Genomic DNA, 24,290 nt, shown 5'->3' on the forward strand with positions numbered 1-24,290 from the left:
ATACTGGTCCATCGGGTAATGGCGGATGTACTCTTCCCTCATCTTATCCCTATGTTTTCAACTTCATATTGAAGATAGCCTTGGTTTGTTACAGGGATCACTAGTATTATCCCTACCATAGGGATTTGTTTCCCCTTACATCCTCCTGTAACCGCATACGCCCTAGTCATTCCTTTCAGGGTGCAGGCGCCTAATGGCCCAGTGTGCTGTGCCATTTCTTTCAACTGGGTGCTATTTATCCAATCTGGAACTCACCCGGTTTGTATCTGATCCATATTGTGTCTCACCTGACCGATCATCCATCTCCCATAGGCATGACATGTGTCTCTTTTCCTGTCCTTGACATCATCCTCTTGTTCCTGCTTATTTAGCTCGTTAATTGTTTGTGCATGGCCTTCCAATACGGATATACCCTCTAGCAGTATTTTGGATGTTTTAGATCCTAACTCCTAAGATTCTATCCCTATCCCGGCCTGTTTCCTCATTAGTACCTCCATCGTTCCCCTCAAACTATCTACTCCTGCTTGGATATCTAGTGGATCGACTAGAGAGGCCCCTGTACTTACTCCAGTTAATACGTCACTCCCTATAGATCTCCTCTGTCTTCCTCCTTTATGTCTCAGCTGCTTGTGATACTCCCTTGCTCCTGATGCGTCACTAGCTTTTCTCAGGATTGTGTCTAGCAATCGTGTGTACAACACTTTAGTCTTGGGACTACACTTTTCTGGCAGGTATAGGTCTGTTAAATTTATGTTCACAGGTAACATTTCATGCTGCGCATTGTCAAATAATAGCATTCCCTCTGATCTCGTCACCACCGGGCGGATCTTCAGTAAGGAGGGGGGCAAGTAATTGGTGGTAGTGTTGTTGGTCCTGGGGTCGTGACTATAGGTTTTTGCCAATTAATCACCACTGCTGGACCTGAACACTTTCTCTCTTCCTGACATATGACTCATTCTATCGCTTTTAACGAGGACGGCTCTAAGACCGTGTCCCTCTCTGGGTCCAGACAATGTACTATTACTTCTGTTCCAGGTTTAGCTACCACGCACTTTCCCGAGGTTAATTCCCCTGGTTTACAATATTCAGGTAACGTTTTGTTACCCACTTATCTTGCGGCTCCAAGATAAATGCTCCTGACACTCGGATGCCGCCCCCTAGGGGCTGCTTTATGTAGTTGTTGTACCCTCCAGTGTGGGTATATGCTTCTGGGCCCCCTAGGGGCAGCCTTGTAGCTTGTCTTTGTAGAATCGTAAAGGCGGTGGTGATCACGTTTATATACATTCTGTTGATAAAACACATCCTGGATATTCCAGGTTTTTAGTTAGATTCTTACCATTTCTACTTCTACCAGATTGTTTGCACTGTTTCTCCGGACATGTACCCTTTCCCAGATCCATTTTATTATGCACATGTGTCACCACTGATTACCACCTCATATGGTCTGCTCCACCTAGGTGCGAATCCTAGTTTATCTGCCACTTCCTTAACCATTACCTTAGACCCCATCTTGGGGATTATAGCTGAGGTATTTGTCCCATCGTCTTGGTCCTTCTCTTTCTGTCTTTCTTGGACCGCCTGTCACATACCTTTCAACTGCTCACTCAATTCCATCACATACTTCCTGATTCTATCTCGTACTGGTCCTAATTCTGCCCTTCCTGTAACTATCCCCTCGGGTAACTTCATTGCGCGTCCGATCATTAATTCATACGGGGTTAATCCCATGGCTCTGTTTGGTGTGGCACGCAGCCTCATTAATATTGTCGGCAGGAGTTCAGTCCATGCCTGCCCTGTTTCCTGTATTGCCTTGCTCAAGGCTATTTTAAGGGTCCGATTCATTCTTTCTACCATCCCTGAACTTTGGGGGTGATATGGGATGTGAAACTTTTGCTTAATACCGAATATTCTACAAGTTTCTTTCATTACTTGATCCGTGAAATGAGTTACTTGATCCGAATCAATTTGGGTGGTATTCCCCAGCGGGGATTTACCTCCGTGCTAGGATCCGTACTACAGTGGGGGCTGTGCAATTCCGAGTTGGGAAGGTTTCCGCCCACCGAGCAAACAAATCTATAATTACAAACCGTACTTTCGTCCTCGAGAATTTGGCGGTGGCCCTCTGAAATCTATCTGTATGTTTTCCCATGGCCAAACAGTACTTTCGTCCTTGAGAATTTGGCAGACGTAGCCATCTCTCAGGCAGCATTGTCAGCTGCTTTATTTCTCCGCTGAACCTCGATTACCACTCGCTGGTGGGTCTTTACCTTGATTACGGCCGCTTTAGTGTGTTAACTTGCAGCATCCAATAGTCGTTTTATCCGGCCATCATGTTTGATGGCCTCGCCTCCTGAGGTGACAAATCCTTGTCTTCCCCAAATGGCATTTCTAGATTGTTTCCAAACCTTTTAGTTTTATTTCTTTTTTTTTTAAAAAGAGATCAGATGTAACATTTTATTTTAAACGTATCTCAGTATTTGTTGCGCCTTTTCTTAACCAGTGGTACTTGAAACCTTCACAACAAAATTAACTCTTTACTGTTCCCCTCCTAATTTCTGCTCCCCTTTTGTAATATTTGTATTTATTTTTGAATTAAAAATGTCAAATATGGTAATACTGTTTTTTTTAAATATTGGAATACTCATTTATGCTTATAGTTTCTAAGTGAATCACAGATCACAGAATGCAAAGTACTTGTTTTATAATTATGTGCCTAACTTCTGTTTTAGAAGCTGAACATTAAAAACTCCAATTCAAGTAGGAATAGCATAAGTAGAAAATCTTTTGCTCTGTAACTTCAAGGTATATTATGTGATACAGTACCTCATAAATTACATCTTTTTAAGCTTCAGCTTCTAATGTAGTAGTTGAGGCAAAGTTGTAAATCTATGGAATTTGCTGCCTCAGAGAGCTGTGGATGCTGGGGCATTGAATAAATTTAAGAAAGAAATAGACAGTTTCTTAAAGGATAAGGGGATAAGGGGTTATGGGGAGCGGGCGGGGAAGTGGAGCTGAGTCCGTGATCAGATCAACCATGATCTTATTGAATGGCGGAGCAGGCTTGAGGGGGCCGTATGGCCTACTCCTGTTCCTATTTCTTATGTTCTTATGTGTACTTTTATTAAAAAGGTTTCCAAGCTCAAGATTTTCCAATAAAACCAAAATGTTTACAAAGGAGAATCACCCGAAATATCCCAAAATCCCAATTCAAATATTGTACTGCCAATCTTTTATTTAAAACTCTTTACTGAGCTAGAAGCTTTCACATCATTTAGCATAAGATTTTACACAAAGGAAAATGGGGTCATATCTTCCCCAAGCCCGTAGCCTTGAGAGATTCACGCAGGTTTTTTTTCCTTTTTTTTAATCTCATTCTTAAGACTAAATTTATTGTCTTTCAGCCCAATGTAATCAATGATTACGTGTTTTCTTTTGAGCGTGTCGGAAATTTTTTTTAAAATGGGACCACGCATTTTTTTTTGAAGTTTCATCTTTTGTTAAACAAACCTATCCTTTGTGCATTTCCTAGCTCCATAACTTAAAATCAAAATAAATCCGAACCTGCGTTTCTAACTTAAAATGTAATTCAATTCTAGGTTCACACTTTCTTAAAACTTCCCACATCTAGGACAATACTGTAAAGGGTTAAAAACTTTCAATTCTGTCTGAAAAAGTGGGTGGAGCTAAAACAAACAGACAACTACACTATTTTTTAAAAACAGGCTTTCAGACAAAAGAAAAAAAAATCATTAATTCCCACATCAAATATTCTGCAGTCAAGAATCACACAAGCACTTTTCATTTAAAGACAGACATTCACACCAGTTTTTCATTCAAAAAGCTTATTAATTCTTTTGTTCGGCCGGCTCTACTTTAAGACCCTACCTGTCACTTAACATAGTCACAATCAGTTTCTTATGGTCGTCTGAAAAATATCTACTAAGGGAGCTGCCCCGCCCCAGTCCAGCATATCTTTACACGCCATACTCAGTTTTGGTACGTCTACCCCTATATCGGTTTCACTTAAACCCAGCATCTACAGTCTTACCGATTTTTTTTTAATCGATTTAAACTGTATTTTTAGATACTGATTGTCCCTCTAATCGGTTTCACTTAACCCTGGAGCCTGCAATCCCATCGATACCCCTATCGATTTATCTGTATTTTAAGATACTGATTGTCCCTTTACTCGGTTTCACTTGAACCTAGAGTCTACAATCCCAGTGATACCTTACTTTGACTTATATAGTGACGGATATACAACACATTTAAATTACCCCCAAGTCTTTTGCACTATAACAGACTTTTCACAGATTCAGGTACCCCGGGCAACAGACACATTTCGTAACAGCTCACATCGGATTGAGTGGTAGTTTAAATATACTCATTCATGATGCTCCTGTAAACTCCCGTCTGTCGGTTACCCATTGTTCCCAGCTCGCAGCGCAAATGTCGTGGAGTATTACAAAGATGCTCAACACAAGTCTGTTTTGGAGAAAAGGGTTGTTTATTATAAAGTACTCATTCGAGGGAGAAACAGCTTCTACATGAGTTCAATAACTCAGTAATCCAAACCAGCCGTTCTTTCCGAATAATCTTGGGTTATTGGTTTTTATACAATCAAAATACATACAAAATCATGAAGTTCCGTGAGGAGGCTTTCCATTTGTTTTATCCCTGCCGCGTCACAAACTTTTCGCCTAACAACTATAATTAATTGGTTAATCAAATTTCGTTACCTCCCCTGTGCGCCGTTTATCTGATAAGTTATGTGGTCACATCATTCTGCAGTTCCTTGAACTGTTGTCCTCTTATCCTAACTACTTGAAACATTTGCTATGTTTTTCAATCGTATTTTTTTCCCGTAATCTCTTACCACCCCATGTGACTTAGCCTTGGAGTGTATTTTATAACCTCTTCTTTGTTCTTAGCTCTGATAACAGCAAAACACATTCTGTTCCTAGATTATAGAGAAATCTATAACCGTTAGTTACTGAACTGCATTGCTCAGCTATTCCGCCATGAACACACATATATCTTTTCTTTCAGCCTTTCTTGCTTACGATTTTAACTTTAGTAAATTAATTTACCCCCTGACTAATTTTTTTGCTACTACAGGTTTAAATGTTTTTTATTTAACAAAACCTTGCAGCACATTGGCTCAGACAGCTGCACCATTGCACGTTGGTGATTCCTTAACATCAAAGGGTATAATCATACTTAACTTCAATTATCTTAAACTTTAACTGTCACCAAGGTGATGCCCACCATTGACGTATGACCTGCACACACAGCAGTGTGTGAGCCTTATAAATACCACCAACTTTCTTTCAGGCAAAACGATCATTGATGAGCTCCTGACGTAAGGTTCCTGCAGCTATCATGCCACCATGGACCCTTTCATGCGGTCTACAGGGGAGCGGGGGCATGGCTTCAGCGTCAGCCTGATTGTCTGGCCCGATGTCAGCGTCCACCTCCTCGTCCTCCTCTTCCTCTCTCTGGTGAGGTGGACTGTCAGGCTCATCAGGCAATTCTTGTCCCCTCCTGATAGCCGAGTTGTGTAGCGTGGAGCAGACCACCACGAATTGAGCTACCTGCTCAGGGTGGTATTGGAGCTCATCTCCTGAGTGGTCCAGGCATCTGAAGCGCTGCTTCAGCACTCCAATGGTTTTCTCCATGATATTGCGAGTTGCTCTGTGGCTCTCATTGTATCGCCTTTCGGCCTCGGTGTTGGTGTTATGTAGGGTAGCGAGGTCATATCCTTTGTCCCTAAGCATTGACCTTGTGGCTCATTGTTAAACAAGTCAGATACAATGCTCTCACGCAGGATGTGTGCATCATGGATGCTGCCCGGAAATTGAGCATTCGCTACCAGTATACTTTGCTGGTGGTCATCAACCAGCTGAACATTCAGGGAGTGGAATCCCTTGCGGTTCCTGAAAACCTCAGCATCCTGAAAAGGTGCCCGCATCACGATGTGCGTACAGTCCATTGCTCCCTGCACCTTGGGGAAGTTTTCAATTCTGGAGAATCCTAGAGCCCTATCACTCTGTGCCTCCCTGGTCATAGGGAAGATGATCAAGTCCCTCCTGCGTGCGTACAGGGCTTCAGTGACCTGTCTAATGCAGCAATGTGTGGCATGCTGAGAAAGTCCACAAATGTCGCCAGCTGTGGCCTGAAAAGAACCCGAGGCATAGAACGACAGGTCCGCGGTGACTTTGACCTCGACGGACAGTGCAGTTCTGATGGTGCTGGCAGGCTGCAGATCTGCCCTTATCACTGACATACCTCAGTGATGACCTCTTTGTGGAAGCGTAGTCTCTGAAGGCAGGTGGTGTCGGGCAAGTCGGGGTAAGAATGCTTCTCCTTGTACTTGCGGGGTGTGTAACGTCTGGTCCTCCTCATCTGTCTGTCACTTCGTACATTGGGCACATAATGCAGTGCAGCATTCCTTCGACAATGTTGAGTCTGCTGCATGTATTTGATCACCAAGAGAGGGTGAGAAAGGACAGGCCCCATTGTAGTAGCTCTCTGTTTTCCACCGATTGCACACAAACAAGGAATGTCCCGACGAACACATCTCTTCAATTCCAATCGGTCACAGTATGGTCAAGATGTTTTTAGAGATGTTCGCATCAACTCCAACGACCTGCAGAGTACATCCGAATTTCGCCAAGGTTGAAGCACAGCAGCCTTTTAAAGGACATGACATGTGATCTACAACATGGCGTCCATAACGCTGTGATTCGTCCCGGTTAGTTCTACATTTTGTGGGCGTTTTTTGAGTGAGCGATATTGTGGGCGAAATATGTGCAAGGTGATGAAATTGACGATGGGTGATCTCCATGGCCGCTAGTTTGGGTAAATATCCTCTTTACGACAAAAAAAGTCACCGGGCGTTAATATTGAATCTCGCCGTTAATTCTGTGCAGAAAGTAACGCTGGGCGATATTATGGGCGTTGAATTCGCTCATCCTGCTGATTGCGCCCCCAGAAAGTGGGCGGGCGGTAATATTTTTTCTCGCCGTTAACCACATGGGGAAAGTAACACTCGGCGATAAGTTTCCGAAAAATGCCCGCCAGTTTCCATTTTGTGCCAAAATGGGCGATATATGGGCGTTATACATCATTTCAGCGGTAAAATGGGCATTAAGTGGGTGTTAAGCAGGCAAAAAAAGTTGGAGGTTCTAGCCCATAGATACATAATTTCCAGACGTTTCTCGCCATTGTTCTGCAAAACAATGGTCTGTACTAAGATGTTAAATCTGGTTTGGGAACAGAAAATAATTAACAAATTGACACTTTGCTGTTGTTGCTCTGAACTTATGTAATCCAACTCTTCCAGACTCACACACTGAGTACTTGTCTGAGGACGGAGTTCAGTCACTTCTCAGAACAGCAGCTCAGTGCAGAGTTAAAGAGATCTGTAACACTTTAGTCTCTCATCTGTTGTTAGCAATAAGCAAACAAAATGTTACAGTCTGGTTATGACTGGCCTCTCTGCTTACCAAAGAAATGACTCTTCCCAGTTACAAAATACACCCCAAAAACAAAACAAACAAGACATTTGCTCAGATCATACAATCTTTATGAGACATATATGCAATATAACACTAATGGATCACTAAATTTCCGATTATCCCAAAGGCACTCCAGTACATTTCTCCAAACTTTTGTGTTCCCAGCAATCACCAAGATCAAAATTGAGAACGCTTGGTCCTCGTTATACTAGCACCACTTTATAGAAAAATAAATGTACTTTTTACTTCATAACAATGATCAACAAAAAGAAGCCAATGAAGAACTTTTTCAATGTTGTGCTAATAAGGTGGGTTAGTGCTGGACCCACATTTGAAAGTGCTAGGATCACGCTCTCCCAGATCAGATGCAACACAGGGGAGCTGGAGGGTAAAGCTCCCTGTGAGCAGTGCACGTGACCCTCATTCCATTTCTTCCCTGGCTGTGCAACCGATAACAGCAAATTGGCAGGTGGAGAATTGCGAGCGGGAATCAATGTCACTGCTCCCTGCCGGTTGCAAACACCCAAAGTACCTGATTTAGTTCACAGGAGCTCTTTTACCGCAAAATACATTTTCTGGGCTACTCTCCTGCATTCAAATTTTGTGGGATAAAATAACACATACACTTCTCTTCCAAAAATATGCACAACAATGAAATACTCAAATAAGCACAGCATTTTGTTTCGAACAACCATTCAGAAATAATGATGCAACAAAAATCAGTTGATTATAATCTCTTATATATAATCCAAAATCAGATGACTTCAGGCCCTTATTTTCTAATTCAAAATCACCTGATTTCAAACCAAAATCCCACAAATCTGCACATATCCTTTCACCATAATTCTCCATTTCTTTATTTGAACCAACATACTACAGTCATGTGTGTGTCACGATTTAAAAAAATACACACTCACGAATCCACCTACTGAACCTCTGAATTATGTTAACTTCGGATTACTCAGTCAAATCCACTCTGGGGGAATTTTAACTTTAACCCAAAAATACAGACAGGTTGGGGGTCGGGAAGGAAATGTTAAAAATCTGAATCCCGACCAGAACCTGGACAATTGACTTGCATGGCTGAGAAAGAGATGGTCCAGAGAACTCAGCAAGAAGTAAACATTACTGAGCAAGATGACAAAGACAATCTCAACCAGAAAGTTGAGATCTTTATAAAGAACATAAGAACATAAGAATTAGGAACAGGAGTAGGCCATCTAGCCCCTCGAGCCTGCTCCGCCATTCAACAAGATCATGGCTGATCTGGCCGTGGACTCAGCTCCACTTACCCGCCCGCTCCCCATAACCCTTAATTCCCTTATTGGTTAAAAATCTATCTATCTGTGACTTGAATACATTCAATGAGCTAGCCTCAACTGCTTCCTTGGGCAGAGAATTCCACAGATTCATAACCCTCTGGGAGAAGAAATTCCTTCTCAACTCGGTTTTAAATTGGTTCCCCCGTATTTTGAGGCTGTGCCCCCTAGTTCTAGTCTCCCCGACCAGTGGAAACAACCTCTCTGCCTCTATCTTGTCTATCCCTTTCATTATTTTAAATGTTTCTATAAGAAATTAATTTTGTGGATTTTCTATTTCATTTTAAATTGAAACTTTTTTTTTTGGTGGCCCCCCCAATTCCCACTGATCTCCCAACCCAAAATCCCAAACACATTGGATGAATAATCGAGAGTGCAGATAACTGGGATGGCAGACACAAAATATAAAGGCCGCGAGATCAGCAGTCGGGAGGTGCGTCGCTGAGGTGTGAGTCCGGGGTCGGCGAGAGGACTATAGAGGCCGCGAGATCAGCAGTCGGGAGGTGCGTCGCTGAGGCGTGAGTCTGGGGTCGGCGAGAGGACTATAGAGGCCGCGAGATCAGCAGTCGGGAGGTGCGTCGCTGAGGTGTGAGTCCGGGGTCGGCGAGAGGACTATAGAGGCCGCGAGATCAGCAGTCGGGAGGTGCGTTGCTGAGGCGTGAGTCTGGGGTCGGCGAGAGGACTATAGAGGCCCAGCCTGTGCAGCTACAGGGAGAAGGCAAAAAAGAAGTAGAAAGAAACAGAAAGGTGACATCACAGCCAAGGGGGTAAGTAATTGGCTGGTGATTGAAAGGATATTTGTGAAGTATCTGCCAACTCCTATTATCCAGGGAGGTTCCTTCATTATGACAGATAATTGAAGCTCCAATGGATTTTACTTTAATCATCTGAATGTTTGCTTTGGTAGTAGTACAACAGTCTCCAGTTAGGTCTACAGCGAGACACAATGACTACCTCTAAAAAAAATCACCAACGTTCTAGTTGCCTTTCTCCCCCAATTCCATTTTCTTGAATTTCTTCAATTTCTGAAATTTGATTTGAGTCTCCCAATTTTTGAGGAACACCCACATTAACTTACCATTTTTCCTTTTGTCAATGTTATTCCAATTTGCACAGTGTTCTTCTTCTTTAAAGATATATTTCAAGTCAGCTTCGATGCTCAACTCTTTAGCAATTGGGTTTGTAACAGCTTGGCTAAGCATCTTCCTCTCTAATTCCAGTCTTGCATGATGTGGCTTAAATCTACTACAGTACAGTTCTTGCCTGTCACACAGGGATGTTTCAAATTCATTCATTAGTGCTTTGGCTTGGCTTTGCCACTCTGCTTTCTCGCTATTTATTTGTCCTTGCTTGAATTGCTTGCGAGCTTCAACTAGTTGTTGATTCTGTCCCGAAAGAATGCTGTGGCAACTTTGTACTTCAGTTTTGAGCTTTTCAATGACGCCTTGGTGTTTCAATTTCAGTTCTTTCTTTGTAGTTTCTATCTCATACTTACATACTGCTGTTACATGCTCAATCTCTTTGTGTGAGTTTCTGGACCAGATCCAGCCTTGAAAAACAAAATGAAGACAGTTTTCATTCCAATGTGTTTTATTTAACTACAAGAGGAACATTTTCAACTTTTGACCAGATTCATCTCTTTTTTAGATAGAAAATATCAATAAATAACTCTCAAGCTGTGTACTTTGCATCATATAACAATTACATTAGGGTCATAAATTGGAGGGAAAGAAGGAGCGGGCAAGAGGCAAAGGGAAAGGAGAGGGAACGAGGTGAGGGAATGTGGGAGAGGGAAAGGGAAACAAACATGGAACCAAACAGCAACTTTTGTGTTCTCTCAACTAAACGAGTTCATTTGTTGTAAACAAAAAAATGCAAGTTTGGATCCCAAAATATTAACCATTAGTACTTGAAATGTATCAACTTTTATCAGCACCTGTACCACACATAGCAGTTCGCTAACACTCCTTATTTTCATAAACTAGAATTTTCAGCAGAGAGAGGGAAGGGGGCGGTCATCCAACCTGCTCCCAGGAGGCGGATCACCCATTTAAATATTATAATCAGGAACATTGTGCTGTTGCCAGCCCTTCAATTGGAACTGTCTATTCTAACCCCATTTACCTGTATCCTTTCATATTCCTCCTTTTTAAATACTTAACCAATAATATCATATTCTTTCCCTCAATAGCCCCTTGTGGTAAAGCATTCCATGTTCCAATAACCCTCTGTGTGAAAACAATTCTAACTTCCCCTTGAATCTTCTACTGATAATTCTCAGTCTCTGCCACTTTGTTATTGATTCACCAACCGGTAGAAACAATCTTTCACAAGTTATTCTCCCAAAACTTTTCATAATTTTGAACAGCATTATTAGTTCCCCATAACCTTCATTTCATAACTACTATTCCTTCTAGAAAGAGGGTCTATGCACCAATAACCAGAGCAGAACTACCGCAAACCCAACTTTGGGCATTTACCAGCCTCAAATTTTTTCATCAAAAAAAAGCAACCAAAAAACAAAATTGTCTGTTTTGGCCATGCATAATAATACAAGAATAGTGTTGTATTGAAATGATCATCTTGTGAGACAGGCCTGAAATGTGTTCAATGTTGTGCTGATCCAACACCGTCTCCAGTGCGCCAGTGTAGCCTTTGGTTGCCTGAGGAAAAGAGTGTTTGAAGATCAGGCCCTCAAAACTGCCACCAAGCCCATGGTCTACAGGGCTGTAGTAATACCCGCCCTCCTGTATGGTTCAGAAACATGGGCCATGTACAGTAGACACCTCAAAGTCACTGGAGAAATACCACCAACGATGTCACCACAAGATCCTACAAATCCCCTGGGAGAACAGACGCACCAACGTTAGCGTTCTTGACCAGGCCAACATCCCCAGCATTGAAGCACTGACCACACTTGATCAGCTCTGCTGGGCAGGCCACACAGTTTGCATGCCAGGCATGAGACTCCCAAAGCAAGCGCTCTACTCGGAACTCCTTCACGGCAAACGAGCCAAAGGTGGGCAGCAGAAACGTTACAAGGTCACCCTTAAAGCCTCCCTGATTAAGTGCAACATCCCCACTGACACCTGAGAGTCCCTGGCCAAAGACCGCCCTAAGTGGAGGAAGCGCATCCGGGAGGGTACTGAGCACCTCGAGTCTCGTCGCCGAGAACATGCAGAAATCAAGTGCAGGCAGCGGAAAGAGCGTGTGGAAAACCTGTCCCATCCACTACTTCCCTCAACGACTATCTGTCCCACCTGTGACAGAGACTGTAGTTCTCATATTGGACTGTTCAGCCACCTAAGAACTCATATTAAGAGCTGAAGCAAGTCTTCCTCGATTCCAAGGGACTGCCTATGATGATTCCTAGTCAATGGATCTGCCCCCTGGTGGTTATTGTCCTATAAGCTATTGGTCCCAATTAACTATCTAGTGACTGGCCCATACTATGCCTCTTTTCATTATTCTTGTTGTTGTGTCTCAGGTACTTGATGAAACAAATGTGAAAACTGATGTAGTATTGCTCTTAGCAAGTGTTACGGTGGACTTTCACCTTATGCTACCTTAGGTATCATCCATGGCTCAGTGGTAGCTAGCCCTCCTACCTCTGCATCAGATGGTTGTGGGTTTGAATGCCACTCCAGAGACTTGAGCACATAATTTAGGCTGACACTATACTAGTACTGAGGGAACGCTGCACTATCGGAGATGCCATCTTTTGGATAGGACATTAAAACCAATCTTCCTTTCAGGTTGATGTAAAAGATCCCACGTCACTATTTTGAAGAAGTGCAGGTTCTCCCGATGTCCTAGCCAATATTTATCCCTCAACCAACATTACTAAAAAATAGATTATCTATTTGTGGGAGCTTGCTGTGCACAATATTGTCTGCCGCATTTCTTACATTACAACACTAAGTATGCTGCAAAAGTAATTAATTGGCTGTAAATTGCTTTGAGATGTCCTGAGGTTGTGACAAGTGTAAATCTGTAGATTGTTGTTAGATAAGGCTATCAAGGAGCTAAGGTGGTTAAATGGGATACAGATCAGCCATGATCTAATTGAATAGCAGAGCAGGCTTGAGGGATTGGACCGGTTAGGGTTAGGGTTAGGATACACTACATCTGTATTGTTTTACAATGTTAAGAGAAAAAACGGTACAGTCAGAACCCAGTAATGTAAATGTAAATGTAAATTCACAACACTTACGGCAGGCAGCCAGTGCCAACATAGGCACCAGTAGTGCATAATAACATTTGTTTCCATCGCCTCTACCCTCCCTTTCATTGGGTGAGATATTTTGCATTGGCACGTTGAGGTTATTCATAGTGTCGCAGTCTGGTATCGACTGCAATGAGTTCTGGATACAGGCAAAAAGCACAAGGCAAATTATTCTCCAGAAACAATCCGGGCTTTAACAATGAATAGAAGTGCAGTGCATTTTATTAAAATATCTTGACAAGCAGCACTGTGGGATGATATTTAAAAAAATTTAAAACTTTTGAGACAACAATTTTTGTGACTCCTTGATCACATGTATTCTTCAAAGCACAATAGTACGGTTATGTCAAATCCAGAATTGTAGCTCCCCAATTGTAATAGTGATCAAGGAGAAGACAACTCAATCAACATTTAACCTCATCAATAGGTTCCATTTTGAAGAAATTGATGGACTAATGGTATTTTGTAGTATTGTCTGCTCCTCCTGTCAAACCGAGCACCACATGTAAAAAAAATTACATAACCCCCCCACATAACAAAATCTAAGACCACAATTTAGTGCCATCTCCTATGTTACACATATGTTCAATTTCAAAATCGTTGATTGGAGTTGGAATATTTTTGCTTACATTTGATCATTTTCAGTGATATGGGTGTTTCCAAATACTAAGCACTTTCCAAATACAAGTGTTCCAAATTTTGAATCCAGATCTATGTTCACACCACTTGCCAAAATATTACCACAGCCCTCAAAAACTTCAAGCTGGTTAATGAAGGTAACAGAGGGAATAGAATGGCAGTCCTACCGCAGAAAATTACTTACTATTCTCCAGCCTCCACACACTTTCCTTTTACTCAGTACACTCGAGTGCACAAGATCTCCTGCACGGTAGGTATAAAAACTGCTTTCAGAAGACAGGAATCAAACACAAATTAAATGCTGCTCAACAAGAGAAAATGGGCAGTCTGTGCATAATATATTTCAAATGTCGTAAACATTTGACTTGCATTGCTGATTGCTGCTCTGCTCTGATTGGACATTATCTCAGAGATGGCTGGAAACCAGTATAACCTGTCTCTCAAGTCACTGAAAGGGGAACAGCTCAAGTAATATGCTCTTACACAAGACTCTATTTCATAAGAGCTAATCAGAGGATAGAAGAGAAGGAGCTTTACCCTGTATTTAACTGTACATGACCTGGGAGTTCTTGATGTCACAGTAATAAAGGGAGCTTTACCGTGCATTTCACCTGTGCTGTTGGACTCTGCCCCTATGCCCAAAGCCATTAAAAGGCCAATAACACTTTTATTATTTTCTCTTGCAATGGTGTATTTAAACCCATGGATGTCTCTGTTCATCCACACCTTTCAGGGTCTTTCCATTAAGTGTCTATTCCATTTCTCCCAAAATGTATTGCATCACACTTATCTACACTAAACTGCATCTGCTATCTGCCTGTCTATTTTGCTGATCTATGTCTTTCTCAAGTCTTTTATAGTCCTCATCACTGTTTATCAAACCTACTTTTGTGTCGCCAGCTAGTGTCTTTCCTACACCCAAATCCAAATTAGCAATATATACTTAGAGCAAAAATGGACCCAGCATTGACTAATGCACACTGAGAATTGTACCATTTCCCTTCCTATTTGTTAACTCTATCCATTTGGATTCTGTCTTAACCCTCAGATCATCCTTGCTGTGCTTTATACTGTGATATGATCCTTTACTAACACTGTCCCCCACATCTTTTTCTTCCTCTCTATCTCTTCAGAAAATATTCTAACCAGGAAAATTAAGTTCCCAGTCCAGTTCTGTCAGAACTTAATCCATATTTCTGTTATAGTCTGTCATGTCTCTCCATAGCTATTAATGCTTCTAATTCTCCAATTTAGTTTTGAATGCTTTGCGCACTCACACACATCCCACTTAATCCTGATTCAATTTTTTGGAATGTTGACCACTATTTTTCATTTGACGTGAACCTTGCAGTTGTATCTGTGATACACTGTTGGTGAAAGTGGGGGAGATGACATGTTTCCTTTCTTTATTTACATTGCATTACAACAGTGACTACACTTAATTGGCTGAAAAACACTTTGGGACGTCCGGACGTTGTGAAAGGCGCTCTATAAATGCAAAGTTCTTTATTTTATTCTCTTGCAGACTGACTGGGATTAGGCATAACCTAGTAGGACAGGGCATAATGATAAAAACGTAAATAAACTTGGCTCATTTGGGTATTTTAACATCAGATCGGTATCAAAATAGACTATATCAGTACATTATGTTCTGGCCAACTGAAATAAATGCTATTATGCTTGAAAAACATTTGATGCATGAGTTTTAGCATCAAAATAACCTGTATTAAGGATGTTCATTTTATATTGGGTGTAAGAACATAAGAACATAAGAATTAGGAACAGGAGTAGGCCATCTAGCCCCTCGAGCCTGCTCCGCCATTCAATAAGATCATGGCTGATCTGGCCGTGGACTCAGCTCCACTTACCTGCCCGCTCCCCGTAACCCTTAATTCCCTTATTGGTTAAATCCCTTATGTGGATTTGCATGAATCTAAAAATAGATGGCTAACATAGTATAGTAGTTGCGTAATTTGAACTTCAATCTAAAATATGTAAATTTTACATGTTGCAAGATTTTGAACAGAATAGAACTGGTTATTGTGTACCTTTTTAAAAAAGCAGATCTGAACAATTCAAGGCAAATCATGCTGCTCCCTTATATCATTCTTTCCCCCTTCATCAAGTGACGTTCACGCAGGACTGCAATAACACATTTGATTTAGTAAAAATTATATTGTACACATTGTGTGAAGCAGTGCTTGAAGTTAGCACAATTTTTTTTTCTGTTTTCTTGACAGCACAATGAGCTTCATTCTTTTCTGAGTTCCAGTGTACAAAATGGGATCTCCATATCGTACCTCAGTGTAAACATGGGGAAACTGACTTGCTTTGATCTAGTTGTAGAAACATAGGAACAGTGGACCATTCAGCACCTTGAGCCTGTTCTGTCATTCAATAAGATCATGGCTGATTTGTATCTTAACTCTACCCGCCTTGGTTCCATATGCCTTAATACCCTTGCCTAACAAAAATCTATCAATCTTCGTTTTAAATTTTGAATTGACCTAGGCCCAACATCTTTTTTTGGGAGAGAGTTCCAGATTTCCACTACACTTTGTGTGAAGAAGTGCTTCCTGACATCATACCTGAACAGCCTAGCTCTAATTTTAACGTTATGCCGCTTGTTCTGGAATCCCTGACCAGGGAAAACAGTTTCTCTATCTATCCTATCAAATCCTTTAATCATCTTAAACATCTTAATTAATTCACCTATTAATATTCTCCATTCAAGGGAATGTAAGCCTATTCTGTGCAATGTGGCCTCATAATTTAATCCTTATAGCCCCAGTATCATTCTGGTCAATCTGCACTGCACTCTCCAAGGCCAATATATTCTTCCTGAGGTGCAGGGCCTAGAACAGAATGCAGTGCCTGTACTCCAGATGTGAATCCGAGCGAGATTCTCTGGAAGACGGAATCTCACTCCACTTTGTTTTGGAGTTGGTTCGGGCCTTAACAGCCAAGCTTAGAATTGCTGCAGAGCTGAAACCACTTCATACTGACTTTAAGCATGTAGTGTAAATACTGGCTGATACTGTGAGGCTGATGCTACAAAGCAAGTCAGATATCATGATACATGGGCCAGAATTCTCTTTACCTGGGCAGGTCCAATGCGGGTGGTTGCCCTGGTGGGTCATGAGTCCATTATTGGCTCCATCCCGCTCCACAGAACGACTTTACGTTAACGGGGCCTATGAAGCCTGCTCTGCGTGTTACCCGGCCCAATTAAAAGGTGCGGGTCTGGTGACATCATCGATGACGTGTTTTCAGCTGGGATATTTAAAGGAGCCATAGCCACATTGCATTGAAGGTTCATCTAAGAGTGTGCAGGCAGTGCACTTCACTATTCTAATGCTGCACACCACCAGAGATGAATGCACAGAGGCAGACGGCTGCACCTAGGATCTCCGATTACTCCCTCCATATGCTTGTGGAGGCAGTCGGAGCTCACAGGGAGGTCCTCTTCCCTGCTGGTGGCTGGAAGAGACCTCCCCAGTAGAGCAAAGGAGCATGGCTCCAAATAGCAGAGGAGGTGAATAGCAGGGATGTCGTCGGGAGGACTTGGATGCAGTGCCACAAATGTTTCAACAATCTTGTTAGATCAGGAAAGATGAGTACAAAGCCACACTCACCTTCATTCTGCTGTGCCTCTCATCACATCCCCAACACTCTGCCTTCCCAATCCTACTCCTGCACATATAGATGCAGCGTCCAAAATCCGGAGTTCCGGAATCCGAAATGTTACGGAATCCGTAAAATGTTCCGGAATCCGGACCGGACGATCCTGCCAACCTCGGGGGCCTCGCCGCTGCCCGACCTCGGGCCTCGCTTCGCTACCGCTTGCCTCACCAACTTTACCTTGGGGCCTCTTCACCGGCCCACCCGAAAACCTCCTCGGCGGGGCCGGCCAGCCCGACAACCTTCTTGGCAGGGCCCCGCCCGACAATGACATCCTTGGTGGGGCCCGCCCGACAACAACCTTGGCGGGGCCCGCCTGCCTGCCCGACGATGACATCCTCGGCGGGGCCCACCTGACAACCCCCTTGACGGTGCTGGACGGCCCGAACAGTTCTTCGGCAGGAATCCCCCCCCCCGCTTTCTGACGTTCCAAAATCTGGAAATACCCAAACCTGGGCTCGGGTGTTTCCGGATTTGTGACGTCAGAAAACAAATCAAAAATCCAGAAAAACCGGAATCCAGAACAGCCTCGGTCCCGAGGGTTCCGGATTTTCGGCGCTGCACCTGTACTTACTTAGACCAACATACCTTGCACCTCCACCCATCCCTCTCTCTCTATCTATATTATCACATCCCATCTTTCTAGCCACCCCTCACACTTACCCTTATCTGAGTGCAATCATGCCAACTAACAACACAGAAGGAGTCCACTTGGTATTGCCATCCTAATCCATCATAGTCACATTCTACAGATGTAACCCATTCATTTCTTACACTTATTCCATCATTCTCACTCAACTTTCTCTTCTTTCCCACCTTGCAGGAACAAGAGAGCCCATAATAACAGGGAGAGGGAGAGAACTGGTGGTGGAACGGCATCAATGGCCACCCTGACCACAGCAGAGAAGGATGCCCTAGAGTTGGCTGGAGTCGCCAAGCACCTGGAGGTGAGAGATGGAGAGAGGGGGACATCTCAATAACCTAGTGACAGAATTACATATCATACAGCTACATGGTATACATCAGTGTTGTGTATGCAATAACTGTTAGACTGAGTACTGTTTAACTCCAAGAGGTATGACCTTGGCTCTGCTTTATTAAGGCCCAAAGCGACTAATCTACAAAATGGCTGGCCTTTTATACTTGGGCTGCACACACGTGCATGCAGCCCAATGGCCTCCAACAGTGACGCCATCTAGTGGCTAGTGATTCCAAAAGTACACACATGACAATACCCCTATCTGAGATATTAACAGAGTCTTTTACAAATTGAGACGGTCCGGTGTTTTACGCTCCTGGATTGACTGTCACAGTTCAACTCCAGCCTTAGGTGAGTGTTCAGAGTCTGTTGTGACTGGTGGCTGGGTGGCTGACCTGGTGGGAGTGACAATGGCCATGTCAAGGATTGAAAGTCCATTTTCATTGAACATGTCAGTGATTGAAAGTCCCGATTCACTGATGACCACTGAGTCCTCTGATGACCAGGGGCTAGGATGGTTGGTTGTCGATTGTCTCTTCCTCCGACTGTTCCGGTTCGTCTATGTGCCGCAGCTTTGTCTGATCCATATGTTTCCTGCATGTTTGCCCATTTTTGAGCATGACAATAAATACTCTGTTGCCCTCCTTGGCCATGACAGTACCAGCGATCCACTTGGGACCCTGACCATAATTCAGAACATATAGAGGATCATTTACAGAAATATCGCGTGACACAGCTGCGTGATCGTGATACCCTTGCTGACTTTGTCTTCTATATTCAACATTGTTGTTCAAGTCAGGGTGTACAAGAGATAGCTTGGTCTTAAGACCTCCCTTCGTTATTAGTTCAACAGGCGAGACCCCGGTAAGCGTGTATGGTCTTGTCCTGTAACTAAGCAGTATGCATGACAGGTGGGTCTGCAGTGACCCTTGGGTTACTCGCTTCATACTCTGCTTTATGCTTTGGACAGCACATTCTGCTTGTCCATTGGCTGTAGGTTTGAATGGTGCTGGACTTACATAGAAACATAGAAAATAGATGCAGGAGTAGGCCATTTGGCCCTTCGAGACTGCACCACCATTCAATAAGATCATTCAACTCAGTATCCCTTTCCTGCTTTCTCTCCATACCCCTTGATCCCTTTAGCCGTAAGGGCCATCTCTAATTCCCTCTTGAATATATCTAACGAATTGGCATCAACAACTCTCTGCGGTAGAGAATTCCACAGGTTCACAACACTCTGAGTGAAGAAGTCTCTCCTCATCTCGGTCCTAAATGGCTTACCCCTTATCCTTAGACTGTGTCCCCTGGTTCTGGACTTCCCCAACATCGGGAACATTCTTCCTACATCTCCTGTCCAGTCCCGTCAGAATTTTATATGTTTCTATGAGATCCCCTCTCATTCTTCTAAACTCCAGTGAATACAGGCCCAGTAGATCCAGTCTCTCCTCATATGTCAGTCCTGCCATCCTGGGAATCAGTCTGGTGAACCTTCGTTGCACTCCCTCAATAGCAAGAACATCCTTCCTCAGATTAGGAGACCAAAACTGAACACAGTATTCCAGGTGAGGCCTCATCAAGGAGGTACAACTGCATTAAGACCTCCCTGCTCCTACACTCAAATCCCCTAGCTATGAAGGCCAACATGCCATTTGCCTTCTTCACCGCCTGCTGTACCTGCATGCTAACTTTCAATGACTGATGTACCATGACACCCAGGTCTCGTTGCACCTCTCCTTTTCCTAATCTGCCGCCATTCAGATAATATTCTGCCTTCATGTTTTTGCCACCAAAGTGGATAACCTCACATTTATCCACATTATACTGCATCTGCCATGCATTTGCCCACTCATCTAACCTGTCCAAGTCACCCTGCAGCCTCTTAGCATGCTCTTCACAGCTCACACTGCCAACCAGCTTAGTGTCATCTTGGAGATATTACACTCAATTCCTTCATCTAAAATCATTGATGTATATTGTAAATAGCTGGGGTCCCAGCACTGAGACCTGTGGCACCCCACTAGTCACTGCCTGCCATTCTGAAAAGGACCCGTTTATCCTGACTCTCTGCTTCCTGTCTGCCAACCAGTTCTTTATCCACGTCAATACATTACCCCCAATACCATGTGCTTTAATTTTGCACACCAATCTCTTCTGTGGGACCTTGTCAAAAGCCTTTTGAAAGTCCAAATATACCACATCCACTGGTTCTCCCTTGTCCACTTTACTAGTTACATCCTCAAAAAATTCTAGAAGATTTGTCAAGCATGATTTCCCTGTCATAAATCCATGCTGACTTGGACCAATCCTGTCACTGTTTTCCAAATGCGCTATTTCATTTTTAATAATTGATTCCAACATTTTCCCCACTACCGATGTCAGGCGAACCAGTTATAATTCCCTGTTTTCTCTCTCCCTCCTTTTTTTAAAAAGTGGTGTTACATTAGCTACCCTCCAGTCCATAGGAACTGATCCAGAGTCAATAGACTGTTGGAAAATGATCACCAATACATCCACTATTTCTTGGGCCACTTCCTTAAGTACTTTGGGATGCAGACTATCAGGCCCTGGGGGATTTATCGGCCTTCAATCCCATCAATTCCAGAACACAATTTCCTGACTAACAAGGATTTCCTTCAGTTCCTCTTTCTCGCTAGATCCTTGGTTCCCTAATATTTCCGGAAGGTTATTTGTGTCTTCCTTCGTGAAGACAGAACCAAAGTATTTGTTCAATCGATCGGCCATTTCTTTGTTCCCCATTATAAATTCACCTGAATCTGACTGCAAGGGACCTACGTTTGTCTTCACTAAACTTTTTCTCTTCACATATCTATAGAAGTTTTTATATTCAGTTTTTATGTTCCCAACAAGCTTCCTTTCATACTCTATTTCCCCCTCCTAATTAAACCCTTTGTCCTCCTCTGCTGAATTCTAAATTTCACCCAGTCCTCAGGTTTGCTGCTTTTTCTGGCCAATTTATATGCCTCTTCCTTGGATTTAACACTATCCTTAATTTCCCTTATTAGGCACGGTTGAGCCACCTTCCCCGTTTTATTTTTACTCCAGACAGGGATGTACAATTGTTGAAGTTCATCCATGTGATCTTTAAATGTTTGCTATTGCCTATCCACCGTCAACCCTTTAAGTATCATTTACCAGTCTATTCTAGCCAATTGACGTCTCATACAATCGAAGTCACCTTTCCTTAAGTTCAGGACTCTAGTCTCGATATTAACTGTGTCACTCTCCACCTTAATAAAGAATTCTACCATATTATGGTCACTCTTCCCCAAGGGGCCTCGCACAACAAGATTGCTAATTAGTCCTTTCTTATTGTACATCTTCCAGTCTAGGATGACCAGCCCTCTAGTTGGTTCCTCGACATATTGGTCTAGAAAACTATCCCTAATACACTCCAGGAAATCCTCCTCCACCGTATTGCTACCAGTTTGGTTATCCCAATCTATATGTAGATTAAAGTCGCCCATGATAACTGCTGTACCTTTATTGCACGCATCCCTAATTTCTTGTTTGATGCTGTCCCCAACCTCACTACCACTGTTTGGTGGTCTGTACACAACTCCCACTAGCGTTTTCTGCCGTTTGATATTCCGCAACTCCACCCATACAGATTCCATATCATCCAAGCTAATGTCCTTCCTTACTATTGCGTTAATTTCCTCTTTAACCAGCAACACTACCCCACCTCCTTTTTGTTTCTGTCTATCCTTCCTGAATGTTGAATGCCCCTGGATGTTGAGTTCCCAGCCCTGGTCACCCTGGAGCCATGTCTCCATGATGCCAATTATATCATATTCATTAATTGCTGCCTGCGCAGTTAATTCATCCACCTTATTACGAATACTCCTCGCATTGAGGCATAGAGCATTCCGGCTTGTCTTTTTAACACACTTTGCCCCTTTAGAATTTGGCTGTAATGTGGCCCCTTTTGATTTTTGCCTTGGGTTTCTCTGCCCTCCACTTTTACTTTTCTTCTTTCTAACTTTTGCTTCTGCCCCCATTCTACTTCCCTCTGTCTCCCTGCATAGGTTCCCATCCCCCTGCCATATTAGTTTAACCCCTCCCCAACAGCACTAGCAAACACTCCCCTAGGACACTGGCTCTGGTCCTGCCCAGGCGCAGACCGTCCGGTTTGTACTGGTTCCACCTCCCCCAGAACAGTTCCAATGTCCCAGGAATTTGAATCCCTCCCTTCTGCACCACTCCTCAAAGCTACGTATTCATCTGAGCTATCCTGCAATTCCTACTCTGACTAGCATGTGGCACTGGTAGCAATCTTGAGATTACTACCTTTGAGGTCTTACTTTTTAATTGAACTCCTAGCTCCCTAAATTTAGCTTGTAGGACCTCATCCTGTTTTTTACCTTTATTGTTGGTACTTTTATGCACCATGACAACTGGCTGCTCACCCTACCCCTCCAAAATGTCCTGCAGCCACTCCAAGACATCCTTGACCCTTGTATCATGGAGGCAACATACCATCCTGGAGTCTCGATTGCAGCCGCAGAAACATCTATCTATTCCTCTTACAATAGAATCCTCTGCCACTAGAGCTCTCCCAGTCTTTTTCCTGCCCACCTGTGCAGCAGAGCCACCTATGGTGCCATGAACTTGGCTGCTGCTGCCCTCCCCTGATGAGTCATCCCCCTCAACAGTACCCAAAACGGTGTATCTGTTTTGGAGGGGGATGACCGCAGGAGCCCCTGCACTACCTTCCTTCCACTGCTCTTCTTGCTGGTCACCCATTCCCTCTCTGTCTGGGTAACCTTTACCAGTGGTATGACTAACTCACTAAACGTGCTATGGTCCTGTTCAAGTCCAATGTTTCCACCGCCAGTAGTTTACGCAGGATCACCTCGTGGATGATGCCGATTACAAAGAAGTCCCACAGCATGTCTGCCAACACAGCCCCGAACTTACACGGTCCCGCTATATGTCTCAGATCGGCAACGTATTCTGCCGCATTCTGGCCCTCTGTGCGGCCGTGTGTGTAAAATCTGTATCTCGCGATGATGATGCCTTCGTCTGGTTTAAGGTGGTCCTGTCCCAGTGTACACAATTCTTCATACGTTTTCTCTGTTGAACTCACAGACAGGAATAGATTCTTTATCAGACTATAAATTTTTGGACCGCAAACCGTGAGGAACACCGCCCGGCGCCGATCTGCGTCGCCGACCTCCTCCATTTTGTTGGCCACGAAAAATTGGCTCAAATGGCTCACAAAATCTGCCCAATCTTCTCCTTCCACAAATCGCTCCAACAATCCAATTGTGCTCATTTTTGCATGCAAAGGTTCTTGCTGCCTCGTCGCCACATGTTGTGTATGCAATAACTGTTAGACTGAGTACTGTTTAACTCCAAGAGGTATGACCTTGGCTCTGCTTTATTAAGGCCCAAAGTAACTAATATACAAAATGGCTGGCCTTTTATACTTGGGCTGCACACACATGCGTGCAGCCCAATGGCCTCCAACAGTGATGCCATCTAGTGGTCAGTGATTCCAAAAATACATACATAACAATCAGTCACTCATATCAGCCCTCACATCTGCAACTAAGCTCATGGTCTACAGGGCTATAGTAATGCCTGCCCTCCTGTATGGCTCAGAGACATGGACCATGTACTGTAGGTACCTCAAGTCGCTGGAGAAATACCATCAACGATATCTCCGCAAGATCCTGCAAATCCCCTGGGAGGACAGACGCATCAATGTTAGTGTCCTCAACCAGGCCAATATCCCCAGCATTGAAGCACTGACCACACTTGATCAGCCCCACTGGGCAGGCCACATTGTTTGCATGCCAGACACGAGACTCCCAAAGCAAACGTTCTACTCGGAACTCCTTCACGGCAAACGAGCCAAGGTGGGCAGAGGAAACGTTACAAGGACACCCTCAAAGCCTCCC

At 43.4% G+C, this 24,290-nt stretch overlaps 1 protein-coding gene across 6 annotated transcripts in view; it reads right to left on the reverse strand.

Annotated features, from left to right (window-relative positions):
• LOC139273502 (coiled-coil domain-containing protein 127-like) overlaps positions 1-24,290 on the reverse strand; it is a 105,709-nt gene that overhangs the window by 70,812 nt on the left and 10,607 nt on the right. For 2 of the 6 annotated variants that reach the window (XR_011595174.1, XR_011595164.1), the window contains exons 2-3: positions 13,053-13,203; positions 9,918-10,388 (exon numbers count right to left, since the gene is read on the reverse strand). Coding sequence is in view for 4 of the 6 variants with exons in the window: in XM_070890417.1 (XP_070746518.1) it covers positions 9,817-10,388; positions 13,053-13,170 (690 nt within the window). In the remaining 2 variants the exon portion in view is untranslated. Of the gene's footprint in view, positions 1-4,510; positions 7,266-8,900; positions 10,389-13,052; positions 13,204-13,887; positions 13,957-24,290 lie in introns of those variants that run through there. The other 4 variants (XM_070890425.1, XM_070890434.1, XM_070890417.1 and 1 more) reach the window with 4 other exon arrangements.

Source organism: Pristiophorus japonicus, chromosome 1 (assembly GCF_044704955.1).
Source record: "Pristiophorus japonicus isolate sPriJap1 chromosome 1, sPriJap1.hap1, whole genome shotgun sequence".
Lineage (NCBI taxonomy): Eukaryota > Metazoa > Chordata > Chondrichthyes > Pristiophoridae > Pristiophorus > Pristiophorus japonicus.